Source organism: Equus caballus, chromosome 19, assembly GCF_041296265.1.
Source record: "Equus caballus isolate H_3958 breed thoroughbred chromosome 19, TB-T2T, whole genome shotgun sequence".
NCBI lineage: Eukaryota > Metazoa > Chordata > Mammalia > Perissodactyla > Equidae > Equus > Equus caballus.
This window is the reverse complement of record NC_091702.1, coordinates 58,230,861-58,251,400: the sequence shown is the minus strand read 5'-3', so window position 1 is coordinate 58,251,400 and position 20,540 is coordinate 58,230,861. Positions and strand designations below refer to the sequence as shown.

Genomic DNA, 20,540 nt, shown 5'->3' with positions numbered 1-20,540 from the left:
CAGCAATTCATCTTCTGGGATTTGTTTAACAGATATAATTGCACATGTGTGAAATGAATATATTGACAATGATATTCACTGTTATGTGCACGTAAATACAAAAGGATGGGAAAAAAACTTAAAAGTCCACTGAAAAGAGAATAAGTAAATCTTGGTATGTCCACAGAATGGAACAATGAGGAGCAGTTAAAGATAACGAGAGAGATGTCTATGTTCTGATCCTGATATGGAGTGATCTGGAAGGTATAAGTGGAAAGAGTAACAGCGTCTTTTGGATGCTATAACATCCATATTTATATCTATATAAGGATTTGTAAGGTTTATATACATGGACTGTTTCTGGATGGGTCACAAGTCACAGGTAAAAGCGTCCCCTTGAGAAGAGTAATGAGGTGGCCAAAGACACGCATGAGGGAAGACTCTTCACCACATTCCATTTCACATGTTCTGAACTTTGTACTATGTGTCTGTACACAAAATTAAAATTATGCAATTCCACAAACAAATATTAAATGCTTTATTGTTTTTTTCCAAAGTTGCAGACATTTCTAAACAAACAAAACAATCAGTTATCAAGGAAAATGTAAAAACGCAATTCCTTATATATATGTAAATGTAAAAACACCGTTCTTACATATCTGTAATGTGAGTTCACATTATAGTTAGAAGATTTGTTCTTTTACTATAACTCAATAATAAAATTATCACATAAACTATATCACAAAGTTTTTTGAGGACTTTTTTTCCTGCTGTACTGACTATTGGCTGTACTAGGGAAAGAGCAGAAGGTCCGTCTTTCCTTTTCAACACAAATTTCAAAAGGAGGCGATTCTGTCGTCCTTTGTGTTTGGATTTTGAAAACCACTGTTTTCCAGTTTTTACAGTCTTCTAAGTGAAAATAAAATTTAAGGCTAAATGACACTTCCATCTTTCTTAATAGCTCACCTTGGAAATCAAGAACTCTAGAAATAGTTTCTGAAAGAACAGAAAGAGTTAGAGCAGAGGACTGGGAAATATGTAAATTGTAAACCAGCCACCATTTCTAAAGTGTACAATTTTCTTAGTGTTAAGCAGGATGAACTTTACAATAACTTAGTACAAAGGGAAATATCTTTTTGAAAAGAATCTTCCTTTTTCTTATTAGCATTTTTTAAAAGGGAATATCGCTTCTGACTCTTAATTGTGAGAAGTGCTTTCATTTTTTCTCTAAAGGGAGACTACGTCCCGGATCTATAGTCACTTGATTTAAAGTGTTCTGGAAAAGGAGATTATCTTCTTTAAGCAAAGCTTCTAAATAACTGTCAATCTGCTCCAGGTCTCCTGCTGGACCACCCTGGAAAAGAGAAGGGATAATCAGAGCAGGAGGAGAAGCTGCGGGGTTTCTTCCGGTAATGTGGGCGGCCCGAACTGTCTTGCCTGTGATTCGTGTAGCAACAAAACCCACTTTGCATTGGAATAATGCTTTTAACCTTTCAAAACATTTTCACATTTCATCTCCTTTTATGCTTACAAGTGATTAGGAACTTGGATCATTTTTTTCTTCTTTAGTGGAAGTGAGTTCAACCGGTATTTTTCCTTCTATTGAATTACCTGTCATAATCCTAAGCCTCCCCCCATCTCTTGGCCCCGCTTCTCTGTTACAGGCTCTCATCTCCCATTCTAAAAATTCTTGACTCTTTGGCCTTACAAGCAAAGCTGATGAGCAGGTGAATTTTGGCTTCTCCGTTTCTCCTCTATCCTCAGCAGCATCTTCCCCACAGCCCTTGGATTGCTGTTCTGATCTGCCTCCTTCGCTCTGTTTCCCCCAGTTCTCTGTTGGGGTAACTTCATGCTGTCCTTCCCTGGGCTCCTTGGTCCATGAACAGCTGGGCAAATGCTCCTCTTTACTGACCTAAATCTTACTTCCTCAGGATCAACTCACTCTCCAAGTGAGCTGATGGATAAAAGAATTTTTAGGAAGGACCTTTCTGAAATAATCCTAACTTTATTATTGTTCCCAGTAAGAGTCTGGAACCACCATCCTAGTTTCTCCCTCCCTTGCCTGGTTCCATTAAATGTGCTTCTGCTTTGCCCCCTCTGCCCTAGATTTGCTCAGTCCTCCAAAATGGCTGAACCACACTGAGTCCCAACTTCATGATTAGGGCCCTGTTCCTGCACACAGGTTTCCACGATATTGATAATCACTTAGATTTCTGAACATTCAGTGACCCTGAGGAATGAATGCCCTGTGGGACCCATCGTGACACTGACTCTCTTGGTCTGTTTGGTCTCGTCTAATCCTTTGGCTGCTGCTCTCTGCCCGGTGGACTAGCCTTCCTCCTCGGATGTCAGGTGGGCTGGGCCCCAGCTTCTTCATGTGCCTGCCCCATCCATATGCTTCAGGCCAACTCATCTCACATCTCTGCTCCAGTCCACCACAGTTGCTCTGGCTATCAGTAGGGTGAAAATGGAAACTTCAAGTGGAGGATGAGAGTAAATATATCTGAGCAGGAGCCCTTTGAGTGCCTCTCCAATGATACTAGATAAAACCTTTCATACTCTGCTGGCTAAAGCCCTTCACCTCCTTAACAAACTCTGTGAATAAAGCAAATTAAATTAGGATAATTACTCTGGCTACTGCAAGGGAACCCAGGGGTTTGACATAGAAGGAGGAGTAAATTACTATTCTTTCATTTTTTCTCCTAGCCAAACATAGATTTGCTATTATGAGAACCAATAATTTTTATGAACTTTTTAGACGGAGAGTGGTATGCAATTCTATGATCTAGAATTTATTTGGTCTCTTTAGTTTTTCCCGCTGGTGAAACAACAACCATCACTGAAACTCTACGTGTACCAGACTCTACCAGACCTTTGACACACGAAATCATCTGCCACCCTTTACAGCCACAAGAACCAAAAGGAACACTCAAATCCCACTCTTACTGCAATAACTAAACTCGAATAATTGGTTTAAGTAGTATTGTTGATAGAAGCACAAATATAATTATCATTACGTTAAAACAGAATTAATTGTCCTTTTTCATTTTAAGAATGAAACACTTTAACTGTTGCCTAGACCGCCCAAGGCAATCCCACCCAAGGGAGGGATCTTCTCTTTTGGCTACAGACTTAAATGGGGCAAAAATATTTTTTGTGTTTTTTATTTTGTATTTAATACAAGAGACATCCCAGAGAAACCAAAAGATGTATATTTTTTGGAGGAGGAATGGACTCTTACCTTGAAATGTTCAAAGCCAGGACTGAAACCCCAGCAGATACCTTTAAAGTCCACGCTCATCATGTACTATACTGACATTCAGCGAGTTTCCTTGTCTTTCCTCCACCCCCTTCATGGGCAATGCAGTCCTCCATTCCTCCAGTCAGGGCTCTCTGTAGGGGACTCAGCTCCTGCCCTCTCCCCCTGCATGGCCCAGGAAGGCCCTGTGTCCTCTCCCAGACTCAGGGCTCTGTCTGGGTACAAAATGCCACGTGCTTCCTAGCCTCACTGTTGATTTCTCAGTTTATTTCTAGCATCTACAGAAAGACTTCAACTTTGGCTATATACATTTTAATTGTTGATGAATTTTATCCACCATTTCTATGTGCTATGGTAGGAGATGGACCTTTCCTCATTAGCTCAATCTATCATAGAAGGCCAATTCCTTAGGCACTCAAATACACAAACAAACAAGACAGACAGGAATTCATACTTACATGATGTTTCCTGACCTCTCCTCTGAGATTAGAAGTCTATTTTTTTGCCAAGGAAGGTTTTCCCTGAGCTAACATCTGTGGCCAATCTTCCTGTACTTTGTATGTGAGCTGTCGCCATAGCATGGCCACCAACGAGTGGTAGGTCCGTGTCTGGGAACTAAACCCAGGCCACCGAGGCAGAGCACAGCGAACTCAACCACTAGGCCACTGGGGCTGGCCCTAGAAAAGTCAATCTTTATTTATGTTTTAGGATAAAAATTAAAATATTTTGTTGTGTGAAAAAACTAGAAAAAATTTCCTACTGGAAATATGCTCTTGAGGTGACAGTTGATCAAACTAAACCAACAGCACAGGCAAAGACTGATATTTTTAAGACAAAAAATAAAAGACTTTTAAAAAGTGTTCTAAGATATACTTTCAAAGTTTGTTTATTTATGATTTCAACATCCTTACAGGGAGAGTAAGGGCCAGGTTAAGTAATTTGTCAAAAGTCAGTAAGTGGATGACTATGTTAGGAGAAGATACTAGCCAACTACTCTTTCCAAAGTATGTTCCTACCACTCCAGCACAACTTCGTTACTTACCAGCTGAAGTTTCTGCAACAACACCGCCAGTTTCACACGAAGATTATTCAGTTTATCTTCAGCAATTTTTCTTTTTCTTTCACATTGTCCCAGAGATATTTCATTAACTACTCCTCTTCTATTTGCATCATGGATAATAGAGTGCATTTTTCTCTTTAGTTTTTTTTCATATTGGACCATGTAAACATTCTGGATCTGGGAATGTTTTAAAAAACAGTTTCAGTATATTTTTAAAACATTACTTTTCTCTCTACTATCAGAAAGCAATTCCATACTCCAACTCAGCAGATATGTACCAAGAGTCAACTCTGTATGCAGGCACTATGGGAGATCTAAACTTAAGACATGTTGATACCTTTAAGGAACTTAAAATCTGATGAAAGGGAAGAGAGAGGAAGAAAAATGATCAACAGTCCAGTAACTCTAACATAAGAACAAGAAAGGGACACCAAGGGGGGCTCGGAGACCCTTGCTTTGGAAGGAAGAAGGTTCAACCCAGTAATGGCTGAATTTGTTCTCTCAGCAATGATACCCGATTATTCAAGACCCAAAGGGGGCAGGTGCTTGTGACTCTCTCCACAGCACTAGTAGCTCATGGGCAATGACAGAATGGCCCGCCACTCGGGGCTTTCTTGGCAGATGGTGTTGTGTTATTTATAATTCAAGTCTGTAGCATCTGAACAACACAGAAGCTACAGGAAGAGAAATTCCTATTCTGTCACTCTCTTCAGGTTGCTTATCTTGATGTAAAGGGTATGGTCACATACTTATGCACATGACCTTTGCTCATTCAAGAGTCTCGGTTGTTTCCCAAGTGCTCATCTTGTCCCTGAGGTACTCACAGAGTAAAAAGAGGGAATGGAGAGGCCAAAAGCTTCAATTTCAAAATGACATTAATTGCTTGTATCAACATTTCAGGGGCCAGGGGATATTCCGAGAAAAGACATGCAGGGCAAATCGTGTTTTGACAAACCTTTGAATGCTTGTGTAATAAGGAGATTTCTGTGCTCTAATATGACTGGGTTGCCAGGAAAACTGTAAGGCAGCCTCATTGGTCTTCAGGGTCTACCCTTCCCTGCTTCCCCTTCCTCCACCACACTCACTAATACACGCAGGCTCTTCCCAGACATTGTCCATATCATCCCCTTGAAGCACTCAATGACCTCATGAATTTCTCCTCTTTCTATAAAATCCTTTAAACAGAAAAAAAAATCCCACAATATATTGATTCTGTTTAATAGACATTCACTAACTACTTCCTAAATTCAAAGCACTGAATTTTATTATAGTGATACCAAGATATATAAGGTTCAGTCTTTGCCCTCAAGAAGCTTCTAGTCTACAGAATGAGCTAATACAAGTATGCAAACAGCATACCTTAGGGGGGAAAGTGTGTTGTGCTCCAAGTAAGGCACAGATATTGTTAGAGTTGAGAGGTGCGGAGTCTCCATTAAATTAAAGAGAATTGAAGTCCTGACTTGAAGGACTTGACTTAGATATACATCAGCAACTTACCCTCCAATTATTTATGTTTCCATGTGCTATTAATTGAGGGGAGTGTTTGGGAGCAGGGACCCCCAATACACTTCACGGTGGCAAACGTTGGTCCTATATTTGTGTGTCACACACACATACATACTCACACACATATATAATGTATTTTATTAAAGCTGAGATGTAATTGTGAGGTTTGCAGATTGCCATGTGAAGATATCTTAGGTTTTTAGAGTCTTAAACTGCCTGGAAGCTCGTGTGAGGGCACCAGAAATTAGACTCTGAAGTCTTGACCTGTCTCTGCCTATTCCTACCTTGTTTCCTGAGTTCTTGGCCTCCTTCTTCCAGGAAGACACCAAGCTCGTTCCTGCCTCAGGCCCATCGCCCTGGCTGCTTTCTCTGTTTGCTAAGTTTGACCCCAGATCTACAGCAGGCCTCACTCTTTGCCTCAGGTCTGTGGGGAAACACGGCTCAGATAGCCCTTGCTCACTGGATCTGAAATAGCCTTCCCTTCCCCAACACACTTCACTCTCTACCCGTCAGCCCTGCACAATTATTTTACGGTACATTACATATGTTAGCCTATATTTATTTACTTATGTGGCTAGTATCAATCACTATATGACACTACATTATGTTTTATTTAAGTGTTTGTTATCTGTCTTTCCCTCTGGAATGTATCCTCAATGTAAAAAAAAAAAAATAGTTTTGTTCACCTCTATATTTCCAATGCCTGCCACACAGCCAGCACTAAACAGGAGGGAATTAGGAGAGCACGTGTACAGCATCCACAGCAAGGGGATTTCAGAGACATGGGCCAATCCGGCCTTCAAATCCAGGCTACTTTCTGAGATACTGGAGGGAAATCTACTTTCGAACATCCTCCATTCAACCTACAAGAAGTCAATGACTTACAACTAAGGCAACAACCACCTCCTCCAAGAAGCTTTCCTGGATGCTTCCTATGGAGGCCTCAGTCAAACCCAGGGAGCAACATCTCCCACGGCCTGAAGGTGGAGTAAGGGAAATAAAGTCAGCTCAGCTGGAATAAGGAGGACAGGGTCACAGAGAGTTCAGATGTCACCAGCCACTTAGAGGTCTTAATTTTCAGACCTCTAGAATTTTATAGCTTTTGCCATTCTAAACAATAGCCAAGAAACAGTTTTTTATAAAATATACAACAAAAAACAAAACAAATAAAATTAAAAAGATATATAAACTACTAAAAACAACATTATTTAGAAAAACAACAGTATTGCTCATCAGCAATAGAAAGGAACATACTACAGTCACGTGCTGCATGACGACGTATCAGTTAACAACAGACCGCATATATGATGGGGGTCCCATAAGATCAGTTCCATATGGCCTAGGTGTGTAGTGGGCTATACCATCTAGGTTTGTAAGGACATCTATGATATTCACACAACAATGAAATCTCCTAATGATGCATTTCTCAGAACAAATCACCGTCGTTAAGCGACGCATGACTGTATTTCTACACTTGAATGGATCTGAAGGGCACTATGCCGAGTGAATAAAGCCAATCATGAAGTGACACACACTGAATGAGCCCAATTCCATAACATTCCTGAAATGAGAAAATTATAGAGATAGAGATGAGATGAGTGGTTGCCCTGGGTCAGGGGTGGTGCACACGGGGTTGTGAACATGAGGGGATAGCACGGGGAGATCTCTGTCATAATGGGAGCTCTGTACCCAGATTTTGGCGGGGCTTACACAAATCTACACATATGTTAAAATGAGACACACACTTCAGCAATTTCAATTTCCTGGTTTTGATATGTACTATAATGATATAATTATGTAAAAAGTAAGCACTGGGGAAAAAATTGGGTGTAGGGTACATGGGATCTCTCCACTATCTTGTAATTTCCTGGCTATCTATAACTATTTCAAAATAAAAAGTTCAGAAGACAACACTGTTAATACAGTATGACATTAAAATGTTTATATAGCACATTACATTCAAAGCCACATCCAGTCTCTCAAAGTTCACTGTAAAAATTTTGTAACAGCAAATTATATTTCCTTCAAACACTACCAGCCAGTTTCCCGATTTATTCTTCTGCCTTTCTCAGGCTAACATCTCCAGGAAGTTTCTGTAAAAGGCAGAATTCTGACAACTTCTTAACCTTAAGGTAAAAGGGCCTCTGGTTGCATTAACATTTTAATTCAGGTGAGTAGAGAATTGTAACCAGAGGAGAGGCTTAGTTCTGGCGTTAAACCTACTCTTGTAGAGGTATTTGTGGTGGATCAAAAATGGAAAAAAATCACAAACTCCATTAATTCAGAATGGAATTAAGATTTGAAAAGAAGGATATTCAACTAAGATTTTAATTTTCTGCCTTGAATTTAAAAAGCCAGAGCTCTAGCAGTTCTGGAGCTCCAGAATCCCAACAAGTTCGCATAAAGTAAGGTAGGCCTACAGCATCTATCGATTTTGTTCCCCGCCGATGGGGATACACACGTGAGTGTTTATGCGGCAGATGCTACGGCAGAAACAATGAGCTGTGATTCAACACACAAACAGTGTGGCCCACATGCATTCAAAGGTACTCATTGAATGCCGCCAGGATACAGAGTTTGATAAGAGAGGATTGCTAACTTCAAGGATTCTGTCATCTAGTTGGGGAGAAAATAAAGTACAAGAAACTACTACAGTATAAGACAGAAAATTTAATTAACGCTAAAATAGAGTTTGAAGTCTCTCTCAGAACACAGAAAGTCAAGATTAATTTCACAAGGAGAGACTGAGGAAGGCTTGACGTAGAAGGTATCACTGACTAGGCTCTCCACAGGGTGAGCAGGATTTCAAGAGGCCAACTGTGGGCTGGGAGAGTGGACAGGAGTACTCTGGGGGCCAGCAGGGGAAAGACTAAGAGGCAGGCCAGTCTAGTAGGCTGGAGCAATTCCATTTTGGATGGAGCAGATGGCTTGTGAGAGGAAAGAATAAAAGTTGGTCATTTGGGTCAGGTTGTACAGGACCACCAATACTGTCATGAGCCATCTACTACTCTGATAGCAGTTATGAAAATTAGTGGTGTGGTCAGGGTAAGGTGACCAAAGAAGTCTGTGACTTATCAAGGGTCCTTCTGTGCTTTGATGTGGCTCCCGTTATTAAAAGTATACACCTTAAAGCAACTTGCATAGATTTGTCCTCTACATGGATTTCAAGGAGTGATTTTAATAGTTAGTAGCTAGCGTCATTAATAAAGTCCTCAAGACGAGCAGTTACATGTGAGAGGGAGTCGAGAATCCAACTGTTCGGTATTTCGCTTGCAACATCTCAGTTTCAAGAGGAACTCATGGTCTCCTGACTGTTCCGCTTGCTTTGATTCTTTGAATTCCACATGCCCTGAACCTTAGGAGGATGCTACTCATCATCGATGCTAACACTGTTCACCTTGAATAAACACTTACCTTATTCAGTCTGGCCTCGAAGACCTAACTACCCGGCTCCATTACTGATAGTGTAGACACCGAAAAAATACCATTTAGAAACAGACATGAAGGACATATAGAAGCCTGAATAAACAGATGTATGACAATCTAGTTCTTAGCAAGTTTCTAAGTTTTACAGCGTAAGTATTTAAATCAGGGATCCCTAACCAGCAGGTGAACATCTGCAGGAAGATCCGGGAGCCTTACTGGTACTTCCTCAAGCTGGCTGCCACACACTTACAGTCGGGACAAGTCCTGGTGGGACACTAAACAACCTGCCTACCACACGCCCCTCCCCGCCAGCATTTCACTGTCAGCGTCTCTCCATATACACCTCACCATGTAATGTCAAGGTCTCTAGTAAGTAAACAGTAACTCTTTAATACCAACAGACTGGGAAGCTGTAGGACACTATTGCAAGTAACAGGTGCAAACTCCATCAGAAGGATGAAGTATGACAGTCTGGATAAGAATCGGATGGAAGAAAGTGGTGCAGAGAAATGAGCCTTGGAGTAGGACAAACCTGGATTGCCATCCTGAATCTGCTCACTTGCATCATGACATGGAATATTATCTTTCTGACTGTCCATTTATTTCCTCATTACTAATGTGGAGATGGTGACACCTGCCTCCCACAGCTGTTGTGAGAGTTAAATGAGGTAACGTAAATCAAAGGCCTAGCTCCGTACCCGGCTCCAGTGGCTTCTGGGCAATCAGTTTTACATTCATTGATGAAAATTATATTAGTAATAGAATAGCGTCAAAAACATATTGAAAGAAAACTTTGCCTTTTATTCTAGTTAGGAAATGTCGACAAGTCAGCCTTCAACTTGAAAACGTTGAATTACTCATTTTTCAACAAAATATTATTCAGACAATAAACTCACTTTGCAGTTGAATAATGACAGGAAACTAAGAACTACAATATTCCTTCCTTTCCAGTTGCTTATCACAGTCCAGCAGGCAGCGTAGAAACATCAGAGGCACATCTATCAACAGGGGTGGTAAATTGAGGCACATCCGAAAATTCAAATACTTTGTGATTTGCCTTTCTAAGAAGAAATCTGGTTTAGGTTCTAATTATGATTTCAAGTTTGCCTAGTTATATGTCTTCGGGAACTTACTTCACAATTCTATTTCATTTATAAAACAAGAAGATGCAAATATTCCCTACATTCGCTACAAAAGAGATGAGGCAGTGCCTCTGCCTACAGTTGTGCTTTGCACACCTCCAGGGGGTACCATTCACCTGCTGGTCTTTATAGATTTGCATGTTGTTATGACAGTTTTCCAAAATATGGCTGTAAGTATAAGCACATGAAAGAAGATGCTAGTCTACATGCTGTTGATGGAGCTGTGCACCTGTCTGAGCAAACACAGGGAGAGTGTCAGTGAAGAGCTGACATCTCGATATCGACCCCAGTGCCATGAGAAGTTTTAGACTGCTGTGGCTTCTATCATGGGTCTGTGGCCTCAGCGGCTGTCCCGGCTCCAACACTAATCCCTAGGTCAGTGTGGCCAAATTCACATCTGAGAGTCTCAGTTCCCTTGAGTGTGAATTAAGGGAGTTAAGGGCATATGAATTTTTGAGATACTTCTCAAGTAGAACTGAAAGACTCTGTGGACTCTGCCCCCTCACCACCGCCCCCCCCCCGCCCAAGAAATCTTTAAGAACTAGATACACTGTGTTATTTGAAGATTGTAAAAAAACAAAAAGAAATCTACCCAGGGAGAGAGAAAGGTTGCAATGAAATACACCAAATAGTGATCTTGGAATAGTTTGGAACTATGGATGAATTTCTTAAAATTCCTTTTATTTTCTCTCATTAGCATTAATTAATTTATAACTACTTTTGTAAAGGAAATATCATAAACTTACACTGTTGATAGAGTACAAAACCCCCCCTGAGAGATATCAAATTGTCTAAAATAATTAAAAACGTTAATCTACAAATGATTTCTGGTTTAGTCCAGTGTCTCAAGGATTCAGTAAATCTATTTCTTTCTTTCTTTCTTTTTTTTTTTTTTGGTGAGGAAGATTAGCCCTGAGCTAACATCCATTGCCAACCTTCCTCTTTTTGCTAGAGGAAGATTGTCACTGAGCCAACATCTGTGCCAATCTTCATTCATTTTGTATGTGGGATGCCACCACAGTGTGGCTTGATGAGCAGTGTACAGGTCCACACCTGGGATCTGAACCAATGAACCCTGGCCACTGAAGTGGAGTGCGTGAACTTAACCACTACACTACTGGGCCAGCCCCCTTGTGAATCTATTTCTTAAAGAGTCAGTATGTCATGTCTCCTGTTCAAAATGCAGTCCTATTCCAAGTGTTTCATAAGCTTTATGCTGTGGAAACATATTTTAAAATTCAAAAAGATGTTGCTTTGTGACATCTGATATGCTACACATTAATCTAAGTCTTGATAAGTGAATGCAAATTTGATTTCCTTCCAAACCTAGCATTTGGAAATGTATATTATTTCTCCTTTGGAATACAGGGTCATTTAGAATATAAATGACTATGTTGAAAGGAAGCTTACCTGGTTGATACATATTTTCAGCTTTTTGTTTGTCTCCTCTGGGCATTGCTCCAGCTGTTTTCGCAAATGATAATAGAACAGGATATTAACTGTTAGAGAATGAGCAGTCTACAACAGAGTTATAACACGCAGGTATCTAGTATTAAAAAAACCCATCAAGGCCAAGAACTGGCCAACATTGGTACTGTGGGTCTTGTAAGCCTGGGTCTAATTAAATTAATTAACTTAAGTACACCTCAACGCATTCCAAAAGAAGATCAAGGCAGCTTACATAACTAATACAACATGGTTAAAAATATTCGCGGATGAAAATAATCAAGGTGAAGGAAAAGTAAATGATAAATAATAAATATTGAAAAAGATGTCAAGAAGGTAGCTGGAGTCTGGTTTCTTGGGTGGGAATGCCAGAGAAATAGACTGGGGAGTCAGTGTCATGTGCAACAGTATTTAAGTCAGAGATAAGTTGAGGTCACTTGGAAACAGTGTTTAATAGGCAGAGAAAGTGGTCCAGGAGCGACTCCTCAGACATGCCAACATTTAGATACCAAACAGAGAAGGAGCTGCCAGCAGAGAAGATGAGAAGGAGGCAAACAAGAAAATGAGAAGTGTGTTGTCATGGAAGCTACCCAGAGAAAGTGCTGCAAAAAGGAGCAAGTGCTCGACTCAGTTGAAGGCCTCTGAGAGGTTAGGCTTTTATGTGACCACTGCATCTGTCAGCATGGCGGTCACTGCCTGACAAGGCAGTCCCAGTGAAGGAGTGGAGTCAGAAGCCCAATGGGAGGGGATGAGGTGAGAACAGAAGGTGAAGAAGCAGAAACAATGACTGTAGATTAGAAAACTAAGGATTTCACCTAGGATCAGATTGGGCACCCGGCACTTTGCGAAATTAATCATCTGGTGCTCTTTTCGCTGGTAGCCTTTCCATGTGTATCCTCGCTTTCCACAGCCACACTGAGCACGAGGGTGGAGAAGGGGCTCCCCTTCCCTCCTGCCCTGTGCCCTCTTCTCCTCCACTCCTGTGAGCAGCTCTGGTGGCCTCAGGCTTGGACACCTCTCTCAGCTTGACCACAGCCTGTGGTGACTTAGCAGCTTGGGCACTGCCCATTGTGAGCCAGCGTGAGGCTCACCCTGTGTGCCCCAGGTAGCTGATCAAAGTTTTCCTTCCAATCATATATGGGGCTTTCCTGAGAGGAGATTTGGTAAACACAATTTTCTTCCTCTTTCCCAGTGAAGTTTCAGAGATTCTAAGACGACCAGCGCACTGGGCACCTAAAACGGTTGACCCATCCAGTCTTCACCTCAGGTCCTCATAAAAGGTGGCTGAGGAAGTGTATCCAAGAGGTGGAAACCCTACTTTTGGCGAGGGGGAGGGAAGTCAGGGACTATGGCCTGTTTCTTTTGATGCTTGCAACCAACCGTTCTCGGGTGTAAGCTCTTCCCAAACCTGCTTTAACCCTCGGCCACGCTGGTTTTAAATGCAGCTTTAATTCTGAGCCATCCACTGGTATAAAGATCCCCATCTTCATTCACTTAAGCCATTCTATGTCCTCTTACTGGTAACACTTTACGTTTTTCTTCACTGAAGATTAAATTCAGGCTATTCTGTCACTCCCTCAGAGTTCAAAAAAGCCAGCTTACCTCAGAACTTGCTAGAAGTTCCTCCACAGGTGTGTAGCCGAAATCTGATGGCAGCTGACACTCAGGAAGAAAATATAGAAGAATCTCCCTAGGAAAATAAGCACAGCAGAGATGGGAATATACCAGGAAAAGAGACTCAGCACTCACCTCTCAGACTGGCTCCGTCTCCTGGGTCTCAATCATCTTGACAAAGATGAACATTCATGCCTGTCAAATAGTTTGTTTTTACCATTGGCATCAAAGTGTTCTTCAAAAAGCATAGGTTGGGGAGAGGGAGGGGTCATGGTATAAAGGGCAACAGGAGGCATCCTCGCGGTGACGGAACTGTGCTGTGTCTTGACCGCATCAATGCCGATATCTTAATTGTGATACTGTTCATAGTTTTGCGAGATGTTACCATTGGGAGAAACTAGATAAAAGGTACAGGGAATCTCTCTATACTATTTCCTACAACTGGATGTGAATCGACACTTATCTTAAAATAAAAAAGTTTATTTAAAAAAAGCAAGCAAGCATGGGCTCACGATGCCCATCCACAACCAAGCAGTCCAGGAGAGCCTTGCGCCTACTGAGTCTTCTCCTTGGCAGAGAACTCAGCACTGCAAAATTCCTAGAGGAAAAAGGGCTGACTATGGGCTTACTCATTTTTTCCGTAAGAAAACCAAAGAACTCAACTCTCCAGAGCTATTCCTTTCGTCAGGGCTTCCGAGACTACGCTTAGAAACCATACATGGGCCAGGCTCTTTCCCAGCAGTTATGGCCACTGTTCTGACAGACACTTCCTTTTGCCAAAAGACAGCAGCATCTCACCCTTCCACTGTGATGGCTTTTCTAGGATTGATCACCTAGATGACGCATAGTTCATTCCTGGGAGAAGATGAAATCTAGAAATTCACGGCTACCACATCTTAAAAATGTATAGAGTGTTTTTATGTTGAATGCTCCAAGAACCTCACGAATATTATCCAAGGGATTTCCAAAACTTTTCAATTGTAAAATAACATGTACACAAAAGATAAAATAGCTGTTTCTTGTATTCCTAGCAGTTTAAGTATATTATTTGTGCTAATATTCATTCACAGTTTTAAGGAGATTCAATTTGAAAAGCTGCACAACATCAAACATCACACACACACGCACACACACTCCTCAGAATGATGTGCCTGGTTAGTAAGAAGATGAGTCGGGTGGGGCAGAGGGAAAAGGGGCTTCCAGGTACTTGAGATGAGCAGAAATCAGATGGCAGAGCTGATTGCAGCTGCAACTGGAGCCCCTGGGAAAGAGGCCTGTGGTCCACTTCCAGCTGGTTCGGTGGGGCTGAAGAGGGAAGAGGTCTTTTATACAAACCACCCCTCTCTCTCCCTGAATCCAGCCTCCCTTCCTCCAACACAGGGTTGAAACCTCTTCTGAGCACTGGTCCTTTTCATGGTGGGTAGAAACTCTTTTGGGTTTGGATTTACAGCAAATCAGCAATCTTCTAAGGAGGTACTTCTAGAAAGACAAATAGTAGGTGCTGGCATTTGTGGGGAGCGGGAGGGGGTGAAGCGGCAGGCTGGGGAGAGGAGAGATTCTGGATTAGCCTTGGATTATCCTCAATCTGTGAAATCTCTACATCCAAACTTACACCAAACATCACCTATAGTCTGAATAATGTCTCACACATTTGTACTGCTCATTATGAAGGACCCCCACCCCCACTGTCAGCCCCAAGCAGGTTCCCTGTTCCGGCCCTTCTTTGTCTCTCTCCGTCCAGGATCCCAGGTATTCAGCCTTTTAACTCTCTCCTCCATAGAGCTGCTGCTAAGTCACTTTCCCTTGGGGATTCTGTCCACAAAATGGACTAGAGAGGAAGACAAATTACCTAGCTCCTGCAGTCTCCAAAGTACAAACACACAGATTTTTTTCCTTTTCCTTAAAAATTAATTCAGGGAAAGTGAGATAGTGCTAAAAAAGTGTAAGATATCGAGGCCAGCCCAGTGGCGCAGCGGTTAAGTTCACACATTCTGCTTTGGCGGCCTGGGGTTCGCTGGTTTGGATCCCAGGTGCGGACCTATGCACTGCTTGTCAAGCCATGCTGTGGGAGGCCTCCCACATATAAATAGAGGAAGGTGGGCATGGATGTTAGCTCAGGGCCAATCCTCCTCAGCAAAAAGAGGAGGATTGGCAGCAGATGTTAGCTCAGGGCTAATCTTCCTCAAAAAGACAAACAAAAAAAGAAACAAAACTATAAGATACCCAAAATCACAAATGTTGAGTCTGAATGCAGATGTTTACGGACTCTTAAAAAAATTGCTTCACTTATGGTCTTGAGTGCCTGTCTTCGATGATATTCTTCAATGGTACCATTTTTGGTTCCTGAAGGTTTATCTTATCAAATTCTCTCCACTCTTAGATTTCAGGTTTCCTTTAGGACAGACATGGCAATCATCTAGTCCACAGACGTGAGCAAGAAGGTGCCCAGTGTGAAGCTGGAGGAATAATCTGGTGTCCGTTCACCAGTGTGCACTGAATCAACTGGACACTGTGCATTTGGGGGAGTCATGAACCAAGCGCTGCCATTTCAATGGGAATCTTGTTCCACCAGGAACCCTTCTTCCCTTGGAACATCTACTCCCAATTCTATCCCCAGACTTGATAACAATATCAGGCACATGTCTTTGTTTAGCATTGTCTCTCTTCTCGAGAAATCAGGGAATAAATACCCTACAGATCTTCCAGAGCTATTACTTGCCTCCAGGACCATAGCAGGTGCTTGGCTGTGATGTCCATCTCAGCCAAATTCCTACAGAAACGATATCCACATCTGCAAGTCTGAATTGGAAGTTTCTATAGAGCTCAACCAGGTGAGCTACAACACTGAATCAGCATTGTTTCCATACATGACAGCCAAGATTTGAAAAGTTCTTCAATTGCTAGTGTATTTATTTTTGTGGCCTTTTCTTTTGCTTCAGTCACTGGCAGCAACCTGTAAAAAGTGACTTTCTTAGGGCCAGTGCAGAGGCATAGTGGTTAAGTTTGCATGCTCCACTTCAGCGGTCCAGGGTTCGCAGCGGGTGTGGATCAAGCACCACTCGTGAAGCCACGCTGTGGTGGCACCCCACATAAAACAGAGAAAGATTGGCACAGATGTTAGTTCAGGGACAATCTTTCTCAAGCAAAAAGAGGAAAGCAGGCAACAGATATTAGCTCAGGGCCAGTCTTCTTCACATGCACATACGCAAAACGTGATTTTCTTCTTAAAACTTATTTTTGGTATTTTCAAAGTCCAAGATAACACAAAGTATGTTTGCACTTTTGTAGAGCTGAAATAAACGAAGTCTGTCTTCTTATCAAGTTTACGTATACAACAATAAACTGAAACAAGGTATTACAGGCTAGCAGTTAAGAGCAGGACTATGAGGCCAGACCGGCAGGATTCAATCCCACTTGTGCTACTTAAGAGTTATGTAAAGCTGGGCAAATTTCCTAACCTCTACGGACTTGATGTTCTCATCTGTAAAATGGGGATAATAAAAGTATCTATTAATAGGGCTGTTGTAAGGTTTAAGTGACTTAACATATGCAAAGCCCTTAGGACAGCGCCTGGCATACAGTAAGTGTATAATAAATATTTATTATTATTATTGGAAGTGATTTGAAATTTGATACTACTCCAATATTTAGGGCCATCTGATAAAATTTAATAGTTGAGATCCCAGTTTAGTTTATCTCTAACTTAAACAACTCAGTCACACCCCATTATTTGAAAATATTTTAACACCCAGCAATACTATTCACTGCTTTTTATCCCTTTCAATTTAAAAGTATTCTTTGAATGTCTACTAATATATGTTAGACATGGTATGGATAACCCAACCTGTTCTCTAAGAAGTTACTATATTTTGGGATTAAATAAATTAATATACATAAGACAAAAAATAAGAAAGGAAAATGATAAATTGAGCATAGTTAAGTGATGAAAATGGAAAATGAAAACTACTATTTTTTATTAATTTATTCCATTAACATGAACTAAACAGAGGTGGCCTACTTTGGTGGTGTAGGAACGGATGAGGCTGATGTCATGTCCAAAGTGAACCCAGTGTAGGGACATTCCACACACTTCAAAGGGCTCTAACTACTCTCTTTATCATGTAACAAGCAAGTAATCTGGTGAACAAGGGTGAGTGGAAAGAACTCGGTGCCCTCCACGTTGCACACAGCCAGCCACAATCTCCACACCTGGAGGAATTTAAAGTCTAGTTAACACAGGGAATAACATGAGGACCAGACACAGAATAGTGCAGTACAGGGAAAAAGCCATAAAAGATGACGAGAAATCTGTTCTCACGGGTGAAATGTGAGAAAACATACTACGTGCTGCTAAAGGCAAAAGAGAAAATTGGTAAATGAGGAGCTCGTTCTGCTCTAGTTACAGCCTTGTGTTCTGCACAAGTCTTTTTCCATTGAATATCTTTAAACAATCACCATAAAAAATTCAAGCTGGTACAGGAAAGAGCTGATTTACTAATACATTTGGCTTTCAGAGTGGTTAGTTGATAATAGTATGATGATTTCAAGTGCTCAAGAGTCTACATGTTCAGTAGGGAGATGGTTTCTGGGAAATTTCAATTTTCTACTGAGGCCTAATCATAGAAGTGGATGGACTTCAAACTCTTAGTATGCTCAATCAGATTATCTCCTTCCTGATCACATGAAACTCATCAAAATTTATGGTAATGATACACTTAGATGCAAAACAAAAATGAGCCAAGTAAAAAATAAGAAAAATGATGGTACGAAGTGGTGCATCCAAAGTCTGCTGCCACGCAACCAGATAGGTCTCTGCAGGCCTCACAGTGTGGAGAGTAGCACAGTGAGTGTGTGTGTGTGTGTGTGCACGTGTGTGTGTGTTTACTTCCATATATACATACACACATACATATATATATATATATATATGAGTGGTTAAGAGCGTGAGATTCCAAATCAGGGAGCCTAGGCTTAAATCCAGCCTTGTCCTCCGTAGCTGTGTAATTGTTTTTGGAACTTTAAGTGTGTTAGTTTCTCTAAGCTTCAATTTCTTCATCCATAAAAACAAAAAGTTAAAACTAATACCTAGTGCCTAAGTTTGTGTGAGTAAGGAGCTAATGTATACACAGCACTTGGGTGAATGCCTGAAATAGAATAATGGCTCAAGGGGCTGGCCCCATGGCTGAGTGGTTGGGTTTGCGCGCTCTGCTTCGATGGCGCGGGGTTTTGCTGGTTCAGGTTCTGGGCGCAGACATGGCGCTGCTCATTGGGCCATGCTGGGGTGGCGTCCCGCGTGCCACAACTAGAAGGACCCACAACTAAAAATACACAACTCTGTACAGGGGAGTTTGGGGAGAAAAAGGAAAAATAAAATATTAAAAAAAAAAAAGAATAATGGCTCAAAAATGACAGCTATTACCATCAAGAATGCCTGATTCACTTGAAGCAATGTCCCAATCATTGGACATGTGGTCATATCCATGCATCCATATGTGCACAATTATTCAGATATACACAGGCACATATACATTTATATAATTTATTGCATACTAACATGTCCTAGTGACCAACTGATATGCCTGAATCTTAGAACTAGTAAGTAACAAGGCAGCATGAAAATTTATGGCTACCCACCTTCGAAGCTGAGGCTCTTACACATTACTTCTGGACAGACAACTGACGGACGGTAAGAAAGTGGTTGGAGAATCCCATTCTTTAGGGACTAGATGATAGACCATGGCAGTATGAAACAGACATCCATCCAGATCATTGGACAAGTGACCTTTTTCAACCTCATAATATCTGTACAACACTGAGGGCTCGCCTGCTCTGTCCCAGTCCCAGGCTAGTTGTAAGCTTGTCGACCCAGGCCCTAGGGCAGATTTGGTGGATGGAACTTAGTGTTCAGGAATGTAGTGCTCTGGCTTCATTTCTTGGTCAACAGATTGTCTCTGGATCCCTAGTATCCTTAGTGAAAATGTGTCCTGATGCAAAGTCCCAGGCAGATCCCCCTGCACATAACCCAGACTATGTCCTCCTTTCTCCTGGGTCAGGACTGCTGTTAGGAGTGTGTTCCAAAAGGACAGCAGGTGGGGCCTTCATGCCCATGTAAGCACAGCCCCACAGCCCTGGATGCTGCCACAGAAACTTTCACAACGTCCAGGGCAGCTGCAGACATGAGTTTATGTCTTACAGTGGCCAGCAGCCTCCTTTCACACACAGAACCTCAGCCTGGGGCCTGAGTAGAGGCTGTAGCTCCTATATATGTATGTGTATATATATGCCTCATCTCTACCTTTCTCTTTCTTCCCACTTGCTTCTACTCTTGGCCAATTCTCTTCTTCAGGAATATTTTGTCAGTCACTGATCAGAAAGTCAAAGCTACTTTCCTAAGTGAAAACACTTCTTCAGCTAGGGTATGTGTGCATTCTCTTTCCCCGAGAGCTCTTACCTCACACAGGCCCCTCCATCGTCTGTGACCCTCAACCAAACCAACTGGCTGCACGGGTTTAGCAGTGTTACTGCTCCTGTCCTGACCCGCCCATTTGACACCTATTTTAGGGCACTCTTTTGTATACCAGCTTCTCTGACTTGACCACAAAGCCCTTCCTATCATCGGTCCCTATTTGGAAAAACTCTGAATCCTGGACTTTGCCTCCTCTCTGTCTTTATCCTTTGAGAACTGAGATCCAGACATCTAAATTCCTCAAATAATTGTGCCCACAAATCTTTACCTTCTACACTGAACATGAGAGTGAAATTAAGTTTCCCTTAATAAGTTCATTATCTAAAGCTATAAAAAGAGACTTTTTAGAAGGCGATTCAAATGTCAGGAGGGTCTTTGTGAGGCAAGGAGAAGGAGAAGAAGAGAAAGAGAGAAAGAAGGAAGGAAAGAAGGAGAGAAAGAAGGAAGGAATGGAAGAAAGAGAAAAGCAAGCATGGCAAATTCAGTAAGAATTCTTCATTGCATTCGAAAGAGGACTAACATCCACCATATTGCTGGACCATGTAACATTTGTAGGTCTATTCCAAGGGACATTTAACCCATGGTATATTCTAAATCAGTGTAGTTAGGAGACAAGTCATAAAGTCATTCTACTGAATTTTC

The 20,540-nt window shown here is 41.6% G+C and overlaps 1 protein-coding gene across 1 annotated transcript in view; it reads right to left on the bottom strand.

Annotated features, from left to right (window-relative positions):
* Positions 1 to 493: 493 nt before the first annotated feature.
* Positions 494 to 20,540, bottom strand: part of MORC1 (MORC family CW-type zinc finger 1) — a 168,046-nt gene continuing 147,999 nt past the window's right edge. The window contains exons 24-27 of the mRNA XM_023623810.2: positions 13,421 to 13,508; positions 11,783 to 11,836; positions 4,281 to 4,475; positions 494 to 1,333 (exon numbers count right to left, since the gene is read on the bottom strand). Coding sequence (XP_023479578.1) covers positions 1,196 to 1,333; positions 4,281 to 4,475; positions 11,783 to 11,836; positions 13,421 to 13,508 — 475 coding nt within the window. The 3' untranslated portion in view covers positions 494 to 1,195. The remainder of the gene's footprint in view (positions 1,334 to 4,280; positions 4,476 to 11,782; positions 11,837 to 13,420; positions 13,509 to 20,540) is intronic.